The sequence below is a fragment of the Aquarana catesbeiana genome, linkage group LG09, assembly GCF_042186555.1.
Source record: "Aquarana catesbeiana isolate 2022-GZ linkage group LG09, ASM4218655v1, whole genome shotgun sequence".
Classification (NCBI taxonomy): Eukaryota; Metazoa; Chordata; class Amphibia; order Anura; family Ranidae; genus Aquarana; species Aquarana catesbeiana.
This window is the reverse complement of record NC_133332.1, coordinates 225,921,156-225,940,961: the sequence shown is the minus strand read 5'-3', so window position 1 is coordinate 225,940,961 and position 19,806 is coordinate 225,921,156. Positions and strand designations below refer to the sequence as shown.

Here is a 19,806-nt window from a genome sequence, read left to right as displayed (position 1 = left end):
GCCTCAAGTGTTGCATAAAATCTCTGAGCTGCACAGAGGTCTAATACCGTATTTATCGGCGTATAACATGCACCGGCGTATAACACGCACCCTAAGTTTAGGAGGGAATTTTAAGGAAAAAAACTTTTAGGAGGGAAGTTTAAGAAAAAAAAAAACTTACATTTAAATGCCCATCAATGCAGCCTTATCAGTGTCCATCTGCAGCCTTGTCAGTGTCATTGCAACCTTGTCATTGCAGCTTTGTCAGTGTAGCCTTGCCCCAGTGCAGCCTTGCCCCAGTGTCCACTGCAGCCTTGTCATTGCAGCCTTGTCCCAGTGTCCATTGCAGCCTTGTCAGTACAGCCTTGCCCCAATGTCCATTGCAGCCTTGTCAGTGCAGCCTTGCCCCAGTGTCCATTGCAGCCTTGTCAGTGCAGCCTTGCCCCAGAGTCCATTGCAGCCTTGTCATTGCAGCTTTGGATGGATTTAAAATTGTCGCCGCCGTGATCGCGGGGACTGGGCGGAGCGGAGTGAGCGCCGCCGAGATCGCAGGGACTGGGTGTAGCCGAGATACACATAGCCGAGTGTACTCGGCTCCACTCACAGTCACGCCCGGACTGGGCGTGACTGTGAGCGGAGCCGAGAAGAGCCGAGTACACTCGGCTATGTGTATCTCTGCGGCGATCGCTCCGTTCACAATCAGCGGAGATCAACGGGGATCGGTGTATAACACGCACCAACAATTTTCCCCTGATTTTAAGGGGAAAAAAGTGCGTGTTATACACCGATAAATACGGTATATTGAATGCACATCAATTTAATTAAACAGATGAGTGAACAACTCGTTATTCGGTTGCAGAAGAATGCTTAAAAAAGTTTGTTCTTTGGCGTGTTGATATTTTTCTAAAAGTACCACATAGAAATAGTCATCTATATTTATAGGTAATACATACCAGGAAGATTTTTTTGAGAAACAGAAAGTATTTTTGTCTCTGCAGCAAAATTAACCAATTTATAAGTTTTTTTTGCCCTCCATTCAACCGGGTCAACAAGGGTCTACAATCTGTTTTCGTTCAAATAGATTCTTCTAGAGTCTTTGTCTTAGCCTGGCCACCAATGGAATAATGACATTCTGAAACTATCATAGAGCACTAGTACTTTATAAAAAAAAAAAAAAAGTTACATCAAGCAAAAAAGTTTTGGTACGTATGCAATGTCCCACGCTCATCTCTTCCTACAGTGAAACAGCTGCGACACACTTCAGGGTTCTCAAAAAATGAATAAAACAATACATACAAAACACCATGTTAGAAAGTTTTCTTTAAACTAATATCTAATATTCATCAATTAACAAATATTAACAAATTAATGAATGGCTAATTCCCCGTACACACGATCGGAAATGCCACCAGCAAAACTCTGATGAGAGCTTTTGGTCAGAAAATGTGACCGTGTGTATGCTCCATCGGACTTTTGCTGGCGGAATTCCAGCCAGCAAAAGATTGAGAGCAGGTTCTCTATTTTCCAGTTGGAAAAAGTTCCTATCCGAAAATGCGTTCGTCTGTATGCAATTCGGACGCGCAAAAAATCACGCATGCTCGGAAACAATTCGACGCATGCTCGGAAACATTGAACTTCATTTTCTTGGCTCGTCGTAGTGTTGTACATCACCGCGTTCTTGACGGTCGAAAGTTCAGAGAACTTTTGTGTGACCGTGTGTATGCAAGGCAAACTTGAGCGGAATTCCGTCGGAAAAACCATCCAAGTTTTTTCTGATGGAATTTCTGATCGTGTGTATGGGGCATTAGATCTTACAGAATAATTGAGTTGATATAAAATATCCTTTAGTTATGGAAAAACTGAAATTATATAAGATTTTTATACTTGTGAAAGTATATGCTGTTATAAGCTCATAAGCATTTCTTGGGAGAGCTCACATATGGCAATAATTAGTTGGTTCCTTTCACCTTCCGGCATCTGTGAGAAGGAAGGATTCACATACTTTCACATGTAAAAGTTCAATATGTAAGTTAAGAATATAATTTCTTTATACTACAATATTTTTTGATTAGGATATTTTTATTAACATTGGATTTTAAATGAATATAATATACATACTGATATATGTAGTATTTGAATTTAGAAGTTAAGGGAAACTTATGTTGTATAAGTTAAAAGGTTTTACATATAGCTCCTCTTGGCCCACTCCTCAGGAATGTCAACTCCCACCATCACGTGAGGAGGAAAGCCCGCAATTTTCTGTAGGACTACAAGAAAATCTCAGAGATACTTTAAACCAGCCCTTTTAAAGATAAATTGGGGGTCTTTTTAAGAGTAAAAAGCTAGTAACAGAGGACAGAAAGGCAGATTTGGCTGCAGACACACTCCACGAAACATTGAATACAGCTTCACAGACACATATCTGATTCAATCTTCATCTTAAAGTGGAGTTCCACCCAAAAAAAACACATTCATGGCTCTTGACGTCACTTCCCTCGGTGCAGGAAGGGAGATCAGCTCTGCCCCCTCCCTCTTGTCAATCATCTGGGACACATCACAGGTCCCAGATGATTGTGTGGCCAATCACGGCGTTTGAGCGAAGGGGGAGATGAGCGGGGCTTCGGTCCCCCACATCACTGGACCCTGGGACAGGTAAGTGTCCAATTATTAAAAGTCAGCAGCTGCAGTATTTGTAGCTGCTGACTTTTAACTTTTTTTTAAGCGGAACTCCGCTTTAAGAAGGTAATATATTATTGATAAGTTTACACTGTACATTTTGATATTGTTCTTGCTATTTAATTATTAAATCAATGTTTGAGTTTTCACACGAGAACTGAACGGACTTTCTTGGAACTTTCCTCATCAATATGAATTATTGAAATATCGATATTAATACTGTAAAAACTGTATTTAACACACCACAAGTAATGAAAAGCAAATCACAAAAGGCAGGCATAGGGCATGTCTGTTACACTGCAAAATGAGAGAACCATTGATCCTTTTAGGCACAAAAACTTTAAAAGTTGTATATTTTTATACAAACCCATTGTTGTTTTGGTGCCTAAAATGTCCATGGTTCTCTCATTTTGCATGGTTTTAAATTATTAGGATGTGGCACTTTATTATCGGTCTATACATTCACAGTACCACCCTGTGAGGATGTTTTCATGTCTGTTACAGTAACAAGACACGGGAGAAGAGGGCAGAAAACAGTTAAAATAAAATAAAAAAATTAAAAAAAAGAGAGAACACTACCTGTGGCTTCCAACACAAGGGCCACCCATCCGGCTTGCCTCTAATGACACACAGTGGGCCGCTCTGGGACCCAGTTCGCTACCCTTGCATATTAGTGTCCCCTTCTTACCCCTATTGCCCATACTCAATAACACACTTTTTCCTGTCTGAATAAATCAGGGTTCTTTGTCCGGTGGACTACATATGGCAACCATTTTCTGGCCTCTCACAATTTTCCTCCTTGGGCCCTACTCCAAGAATGCCATGATGCAACTAGCTTAGAGCACTTTCATTTCTTACAAATGAGACATAAGATAAAGACCTTCTGGACGCTACACAATTTCCATTACACTAAAACATCCTTTGAACATATTTGCCTGCACTTCCCAGGGTTGCCCAAATTTATATACATATTATACTATACACTGAATAACAGGGGCTCCCCCTCCTCTGTATATGTAGCAAATTAGGAACAGGACCTTGCGAGCACCATGGACACAGAAGACAGGAGAGGAACTTGGATAAGCATAGCCAAAAGTTCAATAATACTCCAATCTTGGAAACTACTTATGAGGGTTCTGTTTCGGTGGTATTAGGTGCCTGCCCTGATTGTCTGAACCAACCCAAATTATAATGATAAATGTTTCAGGGGATGCAGCCTATGTGGAGACACAGTCCATATACGGTGGTCCTGTCCTAAACTTACGACATTCTGGTCCAGAACTTTCTGACTGCTCCAAACCCTATTTCATTTAATTGTCTCCAAAGATGTAAGGAACGACCCTCAAGCACCAACCAATCCCAGGTTTTTTTTCATACCAACATAAACTAGCAACATACTAGGGAGAGGACTTTACAGCTTGAATTAGGGTTTCCCTGAGAAAAACATGGGTGCGCTTGCTACCAGCAGCACCCTCAATAATGGTATCAAGAGTAGATCTGAAGATACATCCCTTGCACACCATAGATGCTATTTAGACACAGGTTCCTGCATTCCAGCACTTTAGTCAAAGTATTATCCTACACATGTGTACTGACCTGAAACCTATGTTGGGGATAATCTAGGAAGACTTCCACAAACCTTAACAACTAAAGTTTAAATCCACATCAATTTGCTGTAGATGCTCTCTAAAGCAGCCCATACATGATCCCCCCCCCCCCCCCCCCCTTCAACCAGCGGGTTGAAGGAGAAAAAAAAAACGTAATTTTTCACATCGAGTGTGTGGATGGGGAAATCATCCAAACGGAGGTATTGTATTCTGAAGGTCGTCATAATACACTGATCAGCATTGCAGGCTATAGCCAGCGGTGCCGATTGTGTGGAAATTTTACAACAGGCTGGATTGGTAGATGGAATTCTGTACAACCAGCCTACCCATACATCAATAGAAATTTGTCAATTTCAGCAGTGATTCGATTCATGTATGACTGGCTTAAATGTGGGATCAACTGCAGCAGGACCAACATCCCTGTCAAGGAATTTTGACCAATAAGCCATGGTCTGCGAAGTCCTCCTGAGCCAGTCCAGCACAGTCAAGATCACTGGAATGCCCTCCTTTTTCGATCATGTGGAGTGGGAAAAAGAATCTGGTGGGGTGGAAATGCATAGATCAGGTCGAACTGACCCCATGGCATCACTAGAGCTTCCACTACTAGGGCCCAGGTATCCCTGCACCTGGCAACATACCTGTTCAATTTGTTGTTAAATCTGAATGCCAACAGGTCCACATCCAGCGGACCCCATCTGTGGCAAAGGGCTAGAAGTGGACGGACAGTCCATTCTCCCAGATCCAGATGCCGATTACAGATAAAGTCCACCAAATCACCCCAAGTTTCAAAATTTTGACTGAAGTCAAGCTTCCTCCAACGACCATGTTTCTTGAACTAACAAAGTCAAGAATGCTCTCTAGCCCAGCAGACTGGCATTCATCATGAGACTTTCCTCCTCCAACTGTGGAGGAAATGGCTTCCCTAACTGGGCTAAGCTGGGTTGGAAATACAACACACTAGGACCCACCTGGCCTTAAAGGTCACTCCCCTTCATTACCTCTTATTAGTGACCACCAGTTCATAGGAGGAGTCCTTTCAGTTCTCCCATAAAGAGAAGTTTGTCTCCCTTGGTTGAGACACAGGATCTTTCATTTTATTACTAATGTAGGACCCACTGATAATGAGGTACTTTGACGTAGTAAGTGGGCTTAGCACAGTGGTGTATTTAGGTTTTGTGCTGCCCTAGGCCTGACTAAATGCGTGCAACCCCTAATTTAAATATGACCTACCCCTTCCTGTCAAGGCCACACCTCTTCCTGTTTAAGATCCACCCTGTCTTCTGTAAACCACACCCCTTCAGTGTCTTATAATCAGTGAAGCTTAAGAGTGCTGCCTCATCAGTGCAGTCCATCAGTACAGCCTCATCAGTGGCCATCAGTGCAGCTTATCAGTGCCGCCTCATTAATGGGTATCAGTGCCAAGCCCAATGGTGCAGCTTATCAGTGGCCATCAGTGCAGCTTGATAGTGCTGCCTCATCAGTTTCATAATATCACAGTTTATTAGTGTATATGAATCATATATTATCGCACGGAGTACTTCGCAGTTCATGAATTTTCACTAAATGTGGACTGTTTAAAGCGGAGTTCCACCCAAACATGGAAGCTCTGCTTCCTCCCCCCTCTGGTGCCACATTTAGCACCTTTCAGGGGGGAGAAGGGACCAGGTATCTGTATTTGACAGGTACCTTTCCCCACTTCCGGGAGACGGCGCCATCCCTTGGAAGTTCAGCCCTCCTCCTTCCTCCACCGCCAGGCCATTCAGAAAGCGCAGCTTGTTTTGCACATGTGCAGTAGGGAACCGGCTGTGAAGCTTCACTGCTGGTTTCCCTTAACATGAATGGTGGCGGCAGCACCCAAGAGCTGATCCAAAAATCGGCTGGGGTGCCGACGTCGCTGGATCCCGGGATACGCAAGTGCCTAATATTAAAAGTCAGCAGCTACAGTATTTGATGGGGGGGGGGGGCTGGACCTCCTCTTTAATTAGTCTGCACTGAGTTCAACATGCACGGAGCACTTTGCACATGCAGAAATCAATGCAAACTCATTAAACAGTCCTCATTCAGTGAAAGTTCATGTACTGCTAAGTTTGAATTGATTTCAGTATGTGCAAAGTGCTCCATGCATGCTGAAATCAATACAAACTTTGCAGTACATGAACCTTCCCTGAATGAAGACTGTTTAATGAGTTTGCAGCACAGATCACTTTATTGCAACAAGATCTGTATATTAATTTCCAAATTGAGCACCTTATATGTGATTGGCTGCTTGGCACACATTACAAAAGTTTTGCAGTCAGGAGCCGTGGGGATTTGTTGCCACAAGGAGCTGGTGAGAGGAACCGGGGAGCACCGAGTATATGTATGACTGCATTGAGGTGGGGGAAGTAATGTATGACTGTATGGAGGGGGGGGGGTAGTGTATGGGAGAGCCTCAAATATATAGGGGGGGTAGTGTATGGGAGATCCTCAGAAATATGGAGGGGGAGGTAATGTTTGACTGTATGGAGTAATGTATGGAGGGGGGGAGGTAAGGTATGACTGCATGGAGGGGGAGGGGTTGTTAAATGGGAGAGACTCAAATATATCATGGGGGGTAATGTATGCCTGCATGGGGGGGGGGGGTTAGTGTATGAGAGAGCCTCAAATATATAGGGGGGAGGTAATGTATGACTGCATGGGGGGGGGGGGGAGTAATGTATGACTGCAAGAAGGGGGGCAGTGTATATGAGAGCTTCAAATGTGTGTGTGTGTGTGAGAATGTATGGGGGAACACTGACTACTTGGAGAGCATTCTATGTATGGGGGGGGGGGGGGGGTGTCCATTTACCCGATCAGAGGGGTATCTTGAGAGCTTTGTACAGCTTGCAGTGAGGCGAGCCGTCTCTGGATCTCATCCGAAGATTTATTTTAGCTTCGTGGAGGATCCCAGCGCTGGGATCCTCCACAATTCTGGGCCATCCCAGCCCTCCTTGGTATAATTAGGGAGATGATGATAGTGAGATCCTCCTCGACAGACCCCGCCTGGGGAGACAATACAGTGTAGAAAGCTGCACAAAGGAGGGTAGGCAGAGCATAAGGCTCCGCCTTCGCCAGTAAGATTGCGTGCAGCTGGTCTGGCCCCCCCCTTGGCCAAGCACTGCATACTGCCCATAATATATTTACAAATGCAGCGCTATAGCAAGCTGGCCGCTGTATTCGTGCGGAGGCAGCCTAGGCTAAGAAACAGCACTAGATTACAATGCTTGCAGGGCAGCATATACATTTCTAGGTTCCAATGAGTAAGGACATTAACCACTTGACCTCCTGAAAGGTTGACACGCGCCCCCCCCCCCCCCCCCCCTTTCATGACCAGGCCATTTTTTGCGATGCAGCAACTGACAATTGACTGACAATTGAGTGGTCATTCAAAACTGTACCCAAATAAAATTGATGTCCGCCCCCCTACAAATAGAGCTTTCTTTTGTTGGTATTTGATCACTTTATTTTTTTTGTTTATAGGGCAAAAAATTAATGCAAACAAAACAGACAATTCAGAAACAAAAAAAAAAAAAAAAACAAAAACAAAAAAATCTAATTTCTTCATAAATTTAGACCAATATGTATTCTGCTACATATTATTGGTAAGAAAAAAAATCCCAATAAGCGAATGTTGATTGGTTTAATGAAAGGTGTTTTAATGATATGAAATTCCCAGTGTGCCACATCCCATAGAAACAGGAAAAAGAAGAAGACCCCTAGGAGTGGGACTTTTAGGGCACTACAAAAAGAAATCAATAATGTATAAAAAAAAATTATTAAAGAAAATACACATAATTTATTGAAAAGTATGTCAGACAAAAATACTGATTATATACAACTGTAGATACAATATCCTGTACCCGACATGTTTCAGAGCTGAATGTCCGTTCTTGCATCAGGGGTTAACAGGATGTATATAATCTATAAAGTTCAAATACAGTCAACAGTGAGTTTAAACATTTCCCTAGTCACATACAAATATGAGAGAGACATATATGTTCAATAACTCACATCTGGTTCAGTTGTAGATGCGTGAGAAAATCCACGTTCGCAAAAAAAACACTGTCACATGAGGTCTCCATCGACTGTCCGCTTTACGATAAGTATTTGCAATAGAAATGCCTCTTTATGAAAAAGCAGTAGTTTCTGGAAATATGTGGGATCATGAAAAAATTAGGGGACTCTGCCCAACCTAAACCAAAAATTTCAGAAATGGGTCTGGGCGAGTCTTGACCCTTTTCTCAAATTTTTGGTTTAGGTTGGGCAGAGTTCTCTCATTTTTTCACGATCACACACACATTTCCAGAAACAACTGTTTTTTCATAATGAGGCATTTTTATTGCAAATACTTATAGTAAAGCGGACAGTTGATGGAGACCTCATGTGACACTGTTTTTAATGTGAACATGGATTTTCTCATCCATATACAACTGAACCAAGTGTGAGTTATTGAACATATATGTCTCTCACATTTGTATGCGACTAGAGAAATGTTTAAACTCATTGTTGACTGTATTTGAACTTGATAGATCATATACATCCTGTTAACCCCTGATGAAAGAATGGACATTCAGCTCTGAAACACGTCGAGTACAGGATACTGTATCTACAGTTGTATATATTATTCTTTTCTAGTCTTCATGACCATGTTCAGTATTTTTGTCTATGACCTACTTTTCAATAAATTATATATTTAAAAAAAAATGTTTTATACATTATTGATTTCTTTTTTTAGTGCCCTAAAAGTCCCACTTCTAGGGAACTTCTTTTTCCTGTTGATTGGTTTAATGTGAACATTACAGTGTCTACAAACTATGGGATATATGACATTTTTATTTATTTTATACTAGTAATAGCAGCGATCAGTGACTTATAGCGGGACTGCGATATTGCGGTGGACAGTCGGACACCTAACTGACACTTTGTGGGAACCAGTGACACTAATATAGTGATCAGCGCTAAAGAATATGCACCGTCGCTTTACTAATGACACTGGATGGGAAAGGGTTAACAACATGGGCAATCAAATGGTTAACTGTGTGCCTAGCCAGTGTTTTTGTGTACTGTATATGCTGCTTTTAACGAAGGGAAGAGATGGCTTTTAGTCCCTGCTTTGCAAGGACACAGAATCCATCACTTTCCCCCTGTCAGAACGGTGATCTGCCTTGTTTACATAGGCAGATCCCCATTATTTGTGGCTTACCAATGATTGGCAGGTGCTGAAGGACTTTGACTTCTGGTGCCCGCAGATCAGCTTCTTCTATGAATTATCACAGCAGAAGAGGCCCGCCGGTGGCGTGCATGCACCCCCTGCAGGTGTAAGTGCAGAATCACGTATATATCAGGGGTCGATCAATTATCGGTGCGACCGATATTCACTTTTTTTTGAAGCTACGGTGTTGGTCACAAACGTACCGATATTGCTTCAAGGGGTTGTACCGGGGTGATGCCAGCAGCTCGGCTGTTATAACAAGCAGCCCCCTTTCCCCCTCCCACCGCTCAGCCCGGGTCTCCCGTCCCACCCAGATCGGCTTTGTTCGTGTCTTGGATGTCATGACATCACTTCCGGATTACTGGCATCCTAAATATGCCAGTTTTAAAAAATAGAAAGTATTCAAAAATACAGATTGAGACGTTTTGAATACTTTCAAGTGCAGAGGAGGGGTTTGGGGTCTTATAGACCCCAGATTCCTCCATAAAGAGGACCTGTCACAGGGGATGTTTACATTCCTTGTGACAGAAATAAAAGTGATAAAAAAACTGAAAAAAAATTGAAAAAAGGACAGCGTAAAAATAAAAAAAGTTTAAATCTACAGAATATTGGCACTCGATATTGGCTATCGACCTAAAGGCAGCAAAAATTGGTATCGGCCCTGCAAAAAACAATATCGGTCACCCCCTGGTATATATACACCCATGATTCTGCTATTGGGTGGACGGCACGTGCCTAAATACCCGGAGCAGATGGCATTCCTCATACTTACTCTTTCCATGCAGTTAGACGCAGACAAAATAAATGGAAACAAAGTATTGTCTATACTGCCTGTGATAATGGCTCTCACATCACAGGAAAATCAAATGCAATAGGTAAAATCACCAACACTCCTCAATAATTGCCATTGAACTTGTATTTCAATGTGTCTAAATCAGGGGTAGGCAACCTTTTGAGCACAGTGTGCTGAAAAATGTTTTCAAAGAAATTGAGCGTGCCGATTTTATATCAAAAAAGTGTCAACTTCATACTCTCATTAACGTAAAGGATTTTTTATAAAGTAAATGCTGTAAACTACTTCAGTAATAGTGAGAAATTAACATCCTGCACTCTCATGCCTTAGATCAGCTCCAATTCCTGCCACTCCACATCACTGTCCCCCCAGCACATCTGCACCACCACTGTAACCCCCTGTACATCTGCCCCACCACTGTTCCACCCTGCTCTTCTGACGCACCACTGTAACTTCCTGCATATCTACCCCACCACTGTACCACCCTACTCTTCCGTCCCACCACTGTAACCCCCCTGCTTATCTGCCCCACCAATGTTTCCCCTTTCTCATCTGCCCCACCATCGTACCTCCCCTGCACATCTGCTCCACTGCCGTACCCCCATGCTCTTCTGTCTTACCACTGAACCATCTTCTCATCTGTCCCAACACTGAACTTATCTCTGCCTTTCTGTCCCACCGCTGAACCCACTTCTCATCCCTCACACCACTGTACCTCTTTGCACATCTGTCCCACCAATACACCTCCTTTCACATCTGCCCCACTGTTCTACCCCCTGCTTTCTTGTCCCACCACTGAACTCCCTTCTCATCTGCCCCAACACTGTACCCCCCTGCTCTTCTGTCCCACTGCTAAACTTCCTTGTCATCTCTTCCGCCACTGTACCTCCCTGCACATCTGCTCCACCGCTCTACCCTCTTCTCATCTATGATATGCGTGATATGCAGAGAGATGAAAGGAAGCAGAGATGAGACACATCTACCTGTCCTGGCACACTTATCCTGCTGATCCACCTCTCACATCCAGCCCACGTGCTTGTATGTGATGGTGGGCGGAGCTAGCAGGCATGTGATTAGCTTTAGCAGTGGCCAATGACAGTCCTCCTCCTCCTGGAAACAGGGACGCCCCCCCTAGCAGAACTGCACCCAATCTCTTCCCCATCACAAAAGCTGACAATCGCAGCTACAGCAAAGTTAGAGAACCAATGTTTCCCATCTTTTACAATGTGTGGGGGCACAGTCCCTCCCCCTCAGTGCAGGTGCGGCGTGGGGAATTCTGAAATTGGAATGCACTAGTGTCTCACTGACACTTCTCTGCACTGCTCTGGGGAGGGAGTCGAGTGCCAGCAAAAGAGGCTTTGTGTGCCGCTTGCGGCACCAGTTCCGGGGGTTGCCCATCCCTGCTCTAAAAGCTACAAAGCAAAGACAGTAGTCAACTATAGAGCATAATTATACAAAGTGTATTTCAATGTATCAACACCAAGATGGCAATATGAATCAATGCTGTTCCTCTGACACAAAGACATGGCAACTGGATGGTTTAATATCTGCAAAAGCAGCTTTACAGAAAAGCACTGAGAATAACTTCATCTCTGATAAATAGGAACATTAGGTACAAACCAGACAACATTGTGCATTATTGCAAATATAAAGAACATTCTTTATTTAAAAAGCAGCAACTTTCTAAACAAGAGCTATAAGGAGACAAACAACTTTTAGGATATGCTTGGGCACAACAGTGTAGGAGGAAAGGAAGGAAGACCAAAGTAGATTAGATTTTTTTTTTTTTTTTTTACTTGTGTCTTAATTGCAATGGTAATTAAAAAAAAAAAAAAAACAAAGCAAACTATTAATATCATTCATTGTAAAGAATTTTGTAGAACGTTCATTTCTTTTCGCCTGCGGCCCAGCCTCAGTGACTTCCAGTGTAGAAAACAAAGAAAAAAAAATCATTTCCAAAATGACATTTGAAAAGAATGGTATTATGGAACTCTGCCCCTATGTACTAAGAATAGGCACTATAATCCCATTCTAACACTTTAAGAGCAGATTATAATACTTGAAATGTGGCAAAGTCCAGTAATTATAAAATTTGCTTGTATTTCCAGGCAAGCAGCACAGCTCAAATACACACATACACTATATTGTCAAAAGTATTGCAACACCTGCCTTTACACACACATGAACTTTAATGGCATCCTAGTTTTAGTCCATAGGGTTCAATATTGCCTTGGCCCACCCTTTGCAGCTATAACAGCTTCAACTCATCTGAGAAGGCTGTCCACGGGAATGTTTGACCATTGTTCCAGAAGCACATTTGTGAGGTCAGGCACTGATGTGGACGAGAAGGTCTGACTCACAGTCTCTGCTCTAATTCATCCCAAAGGTGTTCTATCGGGTTAAAGTGACTAAGGCTTCATCTTTTTTTTTTTTTTTTTTTAAATAATAAACATGTCATACTTACCTCCACTGTGCAGCTCGTTTTGCAAGGAGTGGCCCGATCCTCGACTTCTGGGGTCCCCTCGGCAGCTCCTCCTCTTATCAGATAACCCCCTAGGAGAAGCGCTCTCCCTAGGGGTTACATTGCAGGTGTGCTCCCGAGTCCAGCATTTGCATCCATAGAAATGAATGCCGGACTCGGCCCCGCCCCCTGGCACCCGTGTCATTGGATTTGATTGACAGCAGGAGCCAATGGCTGCGCTGCTATCAATCTATCCAATCAAGAGCCGGGACCCCGTGCAGAGAAGGAGAGCGCGCCTCCGCCGAGTGAATGAAGGGGCTCAGGTAAGTAAAACAGGGGGCTGCTCCCTGCCAGAAGTTTTGACACAAGGGTTTACAACCCCTTTAAGGTCAGGACTCTGTGCAGGCCAGTCAAGTTCCTCCACCCCAAACTCTCTCGTCCACACTATATTGCCAAAAGTATTGGTCCACACCTCCAAATTATTTGGTGGAGGGGGATTATGGTGTGGGGATGTTTTTCAGGGATTGGGCTTGGCCCTTTAGTTCCAGTGAAGGGAACTCTTAAGACGTCAGCATACCAAGACATTTTGGACAATTTCATTTTCCTAACTTTGTGGGAACAGTTTGGGGATGACCCCTTGCTGTTCCAACAAGACTACGCACCAGTGCACAAAGCAAAGTCCATAAAAACATGGATGAGCGAGTTTGGGGTGGAGGAACTTGACTGGCCCGCACAGATTTCCGACCTCAACCCGATAGGACACCTCTGGCATGAATTAGAGCGGAGACTGAGAGCCAGGCCTTCTCGTTCAACATCAGTGCCTGACCAGCCTTCCCAGAGGACTTGAATCTGGTATAGGTGCAAAGGATGGGCCAACTCAATATTGAACGCTATGGACTAAGACTGGGATGCCATTAAATTTGATGTGTGTAAAGGCAGGCGTCCCAATACTTTTGCAATATAGTGTATGTGAACTGCTTTACTCGCCAAAAGCTTCAGAAATTTAAGAACCTTTTAATCCAGGCTCCCCTGCTAGACAGTAAAGACAGGACCCAAGACCCTTCAGCTCACTTAAGGAATACAGCATGATTACGGATCACCCCCTGCCTCTGCTGGCTGGACAATGAAGGAACAGGAGCGAATTGATAAGGGAATTGCTTTACTTTCCCATTGCGTTAGCATGTTCATTGTCAGACAACATGGTGCACAGCAGTAGAGCTCCGATTGACTCAGTGTGCTTTTGTAAAGTTATTGTAAAACATTTAACGGAAACCTACCATGAGAGAAACATGGAGGCTGCCAATGCCTTCTTTATAATTCTAGTTGCCTGGCTCTCAAGCTGATTTTTTTTTTTTTTTTTTTTTTTAATACTTAGAATCACTGACACAGAGGAAGCAAGCAAATATGACTTTCCTGATCTGTGTATGTGTTTCAGGTCACCAAAATCAGAAAGCACTGAAGACAGCAGGCCAGCATAACAGCCAAACACCTAGAAGGGGGGCTGCAATGGATTGACTGCATTTCTCTCAGTAAAAGGTTTATTTAATGAACACATAACTGGCATAAATAGTGTTTTACATCTGCCTGGTATTCAACTTTAAAAACTGTATATATTGTAAATCTTGCTTATATATATATATATATGTCAGTACAGGCTCTAGAGGTATCCAGTATAAGCCTGAAAAAAAACTTGCCTATAAAATCTCAAACCTAGAAATTCCCTGCTATGCCTTTGAAATTCAACCTGGACCTTAGCTATGAATTTTAATACAAAACAAAAAGTTTTCCTGTGCAAAGTGTAGGCTTGGTTCACACAGGTATGATGTGAAGAGCAATGGGTACAGCAAATGCTTACAAAGCAGTTCACACATTTTCAGCAAGTCATTAGAGTAGCCATCAGCTCCTGTCATGGGGAGTTTAATACAGATGCTAATGGGAGTGTTGACTGTAGCTTTAAGGACTTGTGTTCATAGCACAAAGGCTCGACAGCATGCGTTTATGCACCCAGGAGTGACTAGTGTTACTTGCAGCCACTGCCAGCCGCATTCAATAAATATGACCGTGATACAATAAATCAGCGCTATCAAAATAATAAAATACTACAAAATTTAAATGAATCTAAAATTAAATGAATCTAAAATTAAATGAATCTATAAAAGCTGCTCACTATAACACTTCAGTGATTAACCCACCTCATATATTCATATATTAAATGTAAGATTTATTATATGCACATTTAAGTGCAACTTAAATCTGTCATAAAAATACATTCAGCAACAATGTGCAAAAGTGCAATACAATACGAAACTCTCAAATAGGTAAATTAAACATAAAGTGCAAATAAGTCCATTGTAAACACAATCTCCAAAAGTCCAATATTTCTGTTCAATACAGAATGATACACCCGAGTGTCTTCAAAATAAATTCATGCTTTGGTGCCCATCCTTCACCAGGTGAATAACCTGCTCACCTTAATTTCAAAATCAAACAGCACAAGATATATGATACTCCAGGCTCAAGTATGTAGGGACCCGCTCCTCAATCCTCCTTCCTGCACTCCAAAAGACAGTTTCCTCCAACTCCACCACAACAGCTCACAAATCACAGCAGGATTATGGAAGATACAAAAGCACAGACATAGTGTACTTCCACTAAAACATGTTTATTCCTACAAAAACATACACTTACTAAAATGCAGATAGTTAAAAATGTTCAGTGGTCAAACGCCAGCTCAGCTCCCAGGCAAGAGAACAATGTGACGTCAGGGGCTCGGCTCCTCCCTATACACATTGCGCCCTTGTCATTGGGCTTCTTCAGTAGGTTTTTGGAATACACTTGGGTGTATTAGTCTGTATTATATTAAACAGAAATATTGGACTTTTGGAGATTGTGTTTACAATGGACTTATTTGCACTTTGTTTAATTAACCATTTGAGTTTCACATTGTATTGCACATTTATGCTGAATGTATTTTTATGACAGATTTAAGTTGCCCTTCACCATACTTAATATAAAATTCAATAAAAGGCTTGCAGACACATGGTCTGTACAGATCTTCTCACAAAAACTGAAGTATTTATATCTGTATAGGGCCGGATGTAAATGCTCAGATGTGTGGGAAAATCCATACCACCATTCTAGACAATTTTTAACAGGCTTCTGGTGGCTGCACAGAATACCTGTCACTCCTGAGCACATAAACACATTGTGTGGGCATCGGTGTCTCATGTGAATAAACCCTAAAGGCAGTTTGTAGCGAGATTTCGCACTGGTTAAAGTTGGAAAAAGGTCACCTAGAGCTGCTATAAGGTTAACGATTCAGCCATTAAGAGGTGTTCAGCAACCTTAGAAATAAGCTGCCCAAAGCACTTTAATTGCTTATTGTAGACTGCTCTTCAGGCCAAGGTACCTAGATTTTTAAGTTTATATCTATAATAATAAAAAAAAAAAAAAAAAATTCATAGTTGGTGTTTGTTAAACACCAGTAAATGCCACTACCCTTTGTAGTGGGATTTACTGAGCATTTTGGCTCCAATGGAGAGAACACAGCAGAAGCCGCTTGCCTTCTGACTGTCAAGGAAAAAGTATCAAGTGTGAGGGAGGAGGTTAAGTATTCATTGGAGAGATCAGATCAAAGAAACAACTATGGCAAAAAATGGTGATCTGATAACTGTATACAGTTAATGCGTGACCCTAATGATAAAATTCATATTGATTTACATTTTTTATAACACATGCCCATATTTCAAAAATTCTCTACATTTGCAGACTAAGCTAAACAGAAAAACTAACAGTAACAGGGCTGGGACAAATTAGAAGGCTGGCCATAGACAAGTCGAAAACTGAACGTTTTGTCGAACGAAAAACAAAAATGGTGCATGTGATTGTGCCATCGTTTGTTTTTATAAAAACAAATCCAGCATGTTGGATCAGACACTTTATATTGTGGCATGAAAATCACGTTCCCAGTTGGAACACTAATGATGCAAAAGACGAATAACCTGATGATCGACAAGAATTTTTGTTTTATTTTTGACTCTATTTTTAATCTATATGGGCAGCTGAACACTGAGAGGGGTGTGTAAAACAGTTTACACATTTTAGAGAGCAATAATTCAAATGTTCATGCACCCCTAGTAACATTTTATATTGTTCCATAACAGCATGTGAAACTTAAAAAAATTAACATACTGAGATTTATAATTACTGGAATTACCCAGTTACCAGAAGAGAAAAGTTTTAAAAATGAACTGTCCTTTAGCCTTTTCGTATTGTTATATTTGCTATTTTGGACTTTAGAATCCTTTTTAATACATTTGTATGCATTTCAGATAACTTGCCTAATACGATCAGGTCTTCTTGTATGGCTTTTCAAAATTTAATAAAAACATTGAACTACAAAAAAACGAAATTTTCCTTCAAGTTTTACATGTTTGGGTATGTGTTTGGGTTTAAAGGAGAAGTACAGCCAAAGCTCGTTTGGCTGTACTTCTGTGTATCAAAGGAATGCAGTTTGCTGAAGCCCGCTGTCGGCTGAGGTCACAGAGCCGGTCCAGGCTGGGGCAATATCCACAATAAAGTCAGGATCTACCCACAACCCCGGACTGGCATCTGGCTCAGCTGCTGGGAGTCTGAGCCAGCCGCTCCTGTCCCCTCCACATCCCAGAGCTCCAGCGGCAGAGAGGCGGTGAGAAACGAGTGATCAGTCGTCTTTGATCGCTCGGTTCTCAGTCTTAGAGCCGGAGGGGGACAGATGCATCCACCTATGCAAGTATGATTTTGGAAAAAAAAAAAAAAAATTTTAATGGTTAGCCTGAGGGTTAGGAATGAGTCATCTAGGGTTCCTGGGCTCAGCGATGTGAGCATCAGGAACTATTTTCTGGTTTGAATAGGTGATTACAAGTTAATACCTACTATGAACTAAATACTACATTCTACTTAGTCATGTTGGGCATTATTCAGACCTCTTTAATGTCCCTCTGAAAACCAAGGGCTGTGTAAGTAGCAACATCTATCGTATATCCATAACACCTCCCAAGCCAATATAAATCTCAGCAACACTGATGTCAAATAAGGGATCGGACCTCACACATCCCTCAGCTTTCTCATGGACAGTATGGAACTGAAGAATGCCCCTAATAAAAAAAAGAGGTTATCCCCTTTCCTGGAAAACGTCTTTAAAAAGAAACTAAAGTGCATGAGTTTTTGTGACGTTTACCTAAAAGTAACATTTTGATGTGGCTTTTTCATTTTTGCTGTTCTATATTTTCATGACTAATTCACACAAAGATTTGCAGATTCTTCCTATGTAATGGTTATGCATGAATCAGAGCAGCATGTTTAGAACAAATGGCAAGATCACAGGAAAAGCCACCCATTAGTCTCTATTTCAGTCTGATTAGACTGATAGACCAGTACGGAGTGAGGGAGGAACAGTACAGCACAATCACTGCGTAGCAGTGCAGGGACGCAAACCCTGCACATGTAATCAGCAAATATGACTGCTTCAATAGAATGTAAACTATAAATATAAAAGGGTTTTTAAAACATTAGAACACACCAATAAGATCATTTACATTCATGAATAAAAAAAAATAAAATGACCCGAATCCCTTTAATATACACTGTGAACTGCACAAAAAACCCTCCAAAAAAAAAACAAAACAAAAAAACAAAACAAACATACAGTCACGGGTTAGGAGGAGCAATGTTTACTGTTCTCCCAAGGCCTCTCCGAAAATCTGAACATTTTCCAGGCAATATAGTGGATATTCTAGAGCCTGTGCACAACTAATAGTTTCAATACTATGCCTTAAAATAAGCCAGGGATGGACAAATTAATACAGAATTCAGGAGCCAGTTAGTCCAATCTAGGAATCTAAAAACATATTTCAACTGGCAAAAACACAAAAACAAAAAAACAGGCCATGAGCTGTGACTTAGAAGCTTAATGGCTACCTGACTCCTGGGATATGTCCAGCCCTGAGTTAAGTGTTTTGTCCACGCATTTCTGCAGTAGGTCTCCAAACACTGGATAAGCCAGCCCTGCAGCCAAACGCATATTAAAACCTCAATTTTTACAAACATGGCTTTTATTTGGTCCACGGTACGGAACTGGGATGAATGAGGCAACAATTCTTTGCCAGGTTGGTGATGCCTAGTTATGGACTGACCATTTGTTAAAACAATTCTTACATTCAGCTTGGATTCCAGATTATACAGAATTTTCCATCAGTAAACCCATGCTACCTATTGGACAACCATAAGGTCCATCACTGGCTCATCTTTGGCTAACGTATCATCTACCTATGCATACAGCTTATTCCAGCAGGGTAGTACAGTGTGGTTTAATGTGGTGGTAAGGGGGTAAATGATCCACAATGCTGAACCACTGCTAATTATTACACAGTTTCATCTTAGGTGAAGGTCTCAGATGCTTTCTTGTAACCTTCTAAACATACAATCCAAAACACTTCACTTATGAATATCTCACAAGCAATTCTTTTGTCCCTGAGCTCCAGCTCATCCATCACCTTCTCTGTTCAGCGGACAAACCCTGAAGGCCAGGGGTTTTGGCTGCAATCTGGACAACTTTCTTCATATACTAGTACTTGGCAGTTTGGAGAACGAGGCCCTTGTCTGGGAAGGCCTGCGCAAGGACGATAAGCTTCAAGGTCACAGATTAGCTCCACCACATCATCAACGGTGGTAAGCCGGCTTGGGTGAGTTTCGTAGAGTTCGTGGAGGGAAGGTACAGTGTAATCTCTGACAACAATGTGGAAGTAAAGTCCTGGCTGAATGTGAACAACTGTCTCTGCCATGGTGGAGGCTTTTGACCTTTGCACCAACTGCAAGGTGGGGCCTATGTCAGACAGGACCTCCCAGTGGGCTGGCAAAGGGATTTCATTCAGCTCCGCCAATAATTCATGCAGAACTGGATCCAGGCCGATTTTGGTGTTTAAGGTACCCAAGCTGAAGATCTGCGTAATCTGCAAAACATATTCAAAAAGTGAAATTAAAATTGAGGGGGTCAAGGAAAGCCATTAAACAAGGGACGTAT

The 19,806-nt window shown here is 42.1% G+C and overlaps 1 protein-coding gene across 7 annotated transcripts in view; it reads right to left on the bottom strand.

The window, feature by feature from the left end:
* Positions 1-11,914: 11,914 nt before the first annotated feature.
* Positions 11,915-19,806, bottom strand: part of LOC141108339 (methyl-CpG-binding domain protein 1-like) — a 70,060-nt gene continuing 62,168 nt past the window's right edge. For all 7 annotated transcript variants that reach the window (XM_073599864.1, XM_073599866.1, XM_073599862.1 and 4 more), the window contains one exon: positions 11,915-19,735. In XM_073599864.1, the coding sequence (XP_073455965.1) occupies positions 19,289-19,735 (447 nt within the window). In that variant the 3' untranslated portion in view covers positions 11,915-19,288. The remainder of the gene's footprint in view (positions 19,736-19,806) is intronic.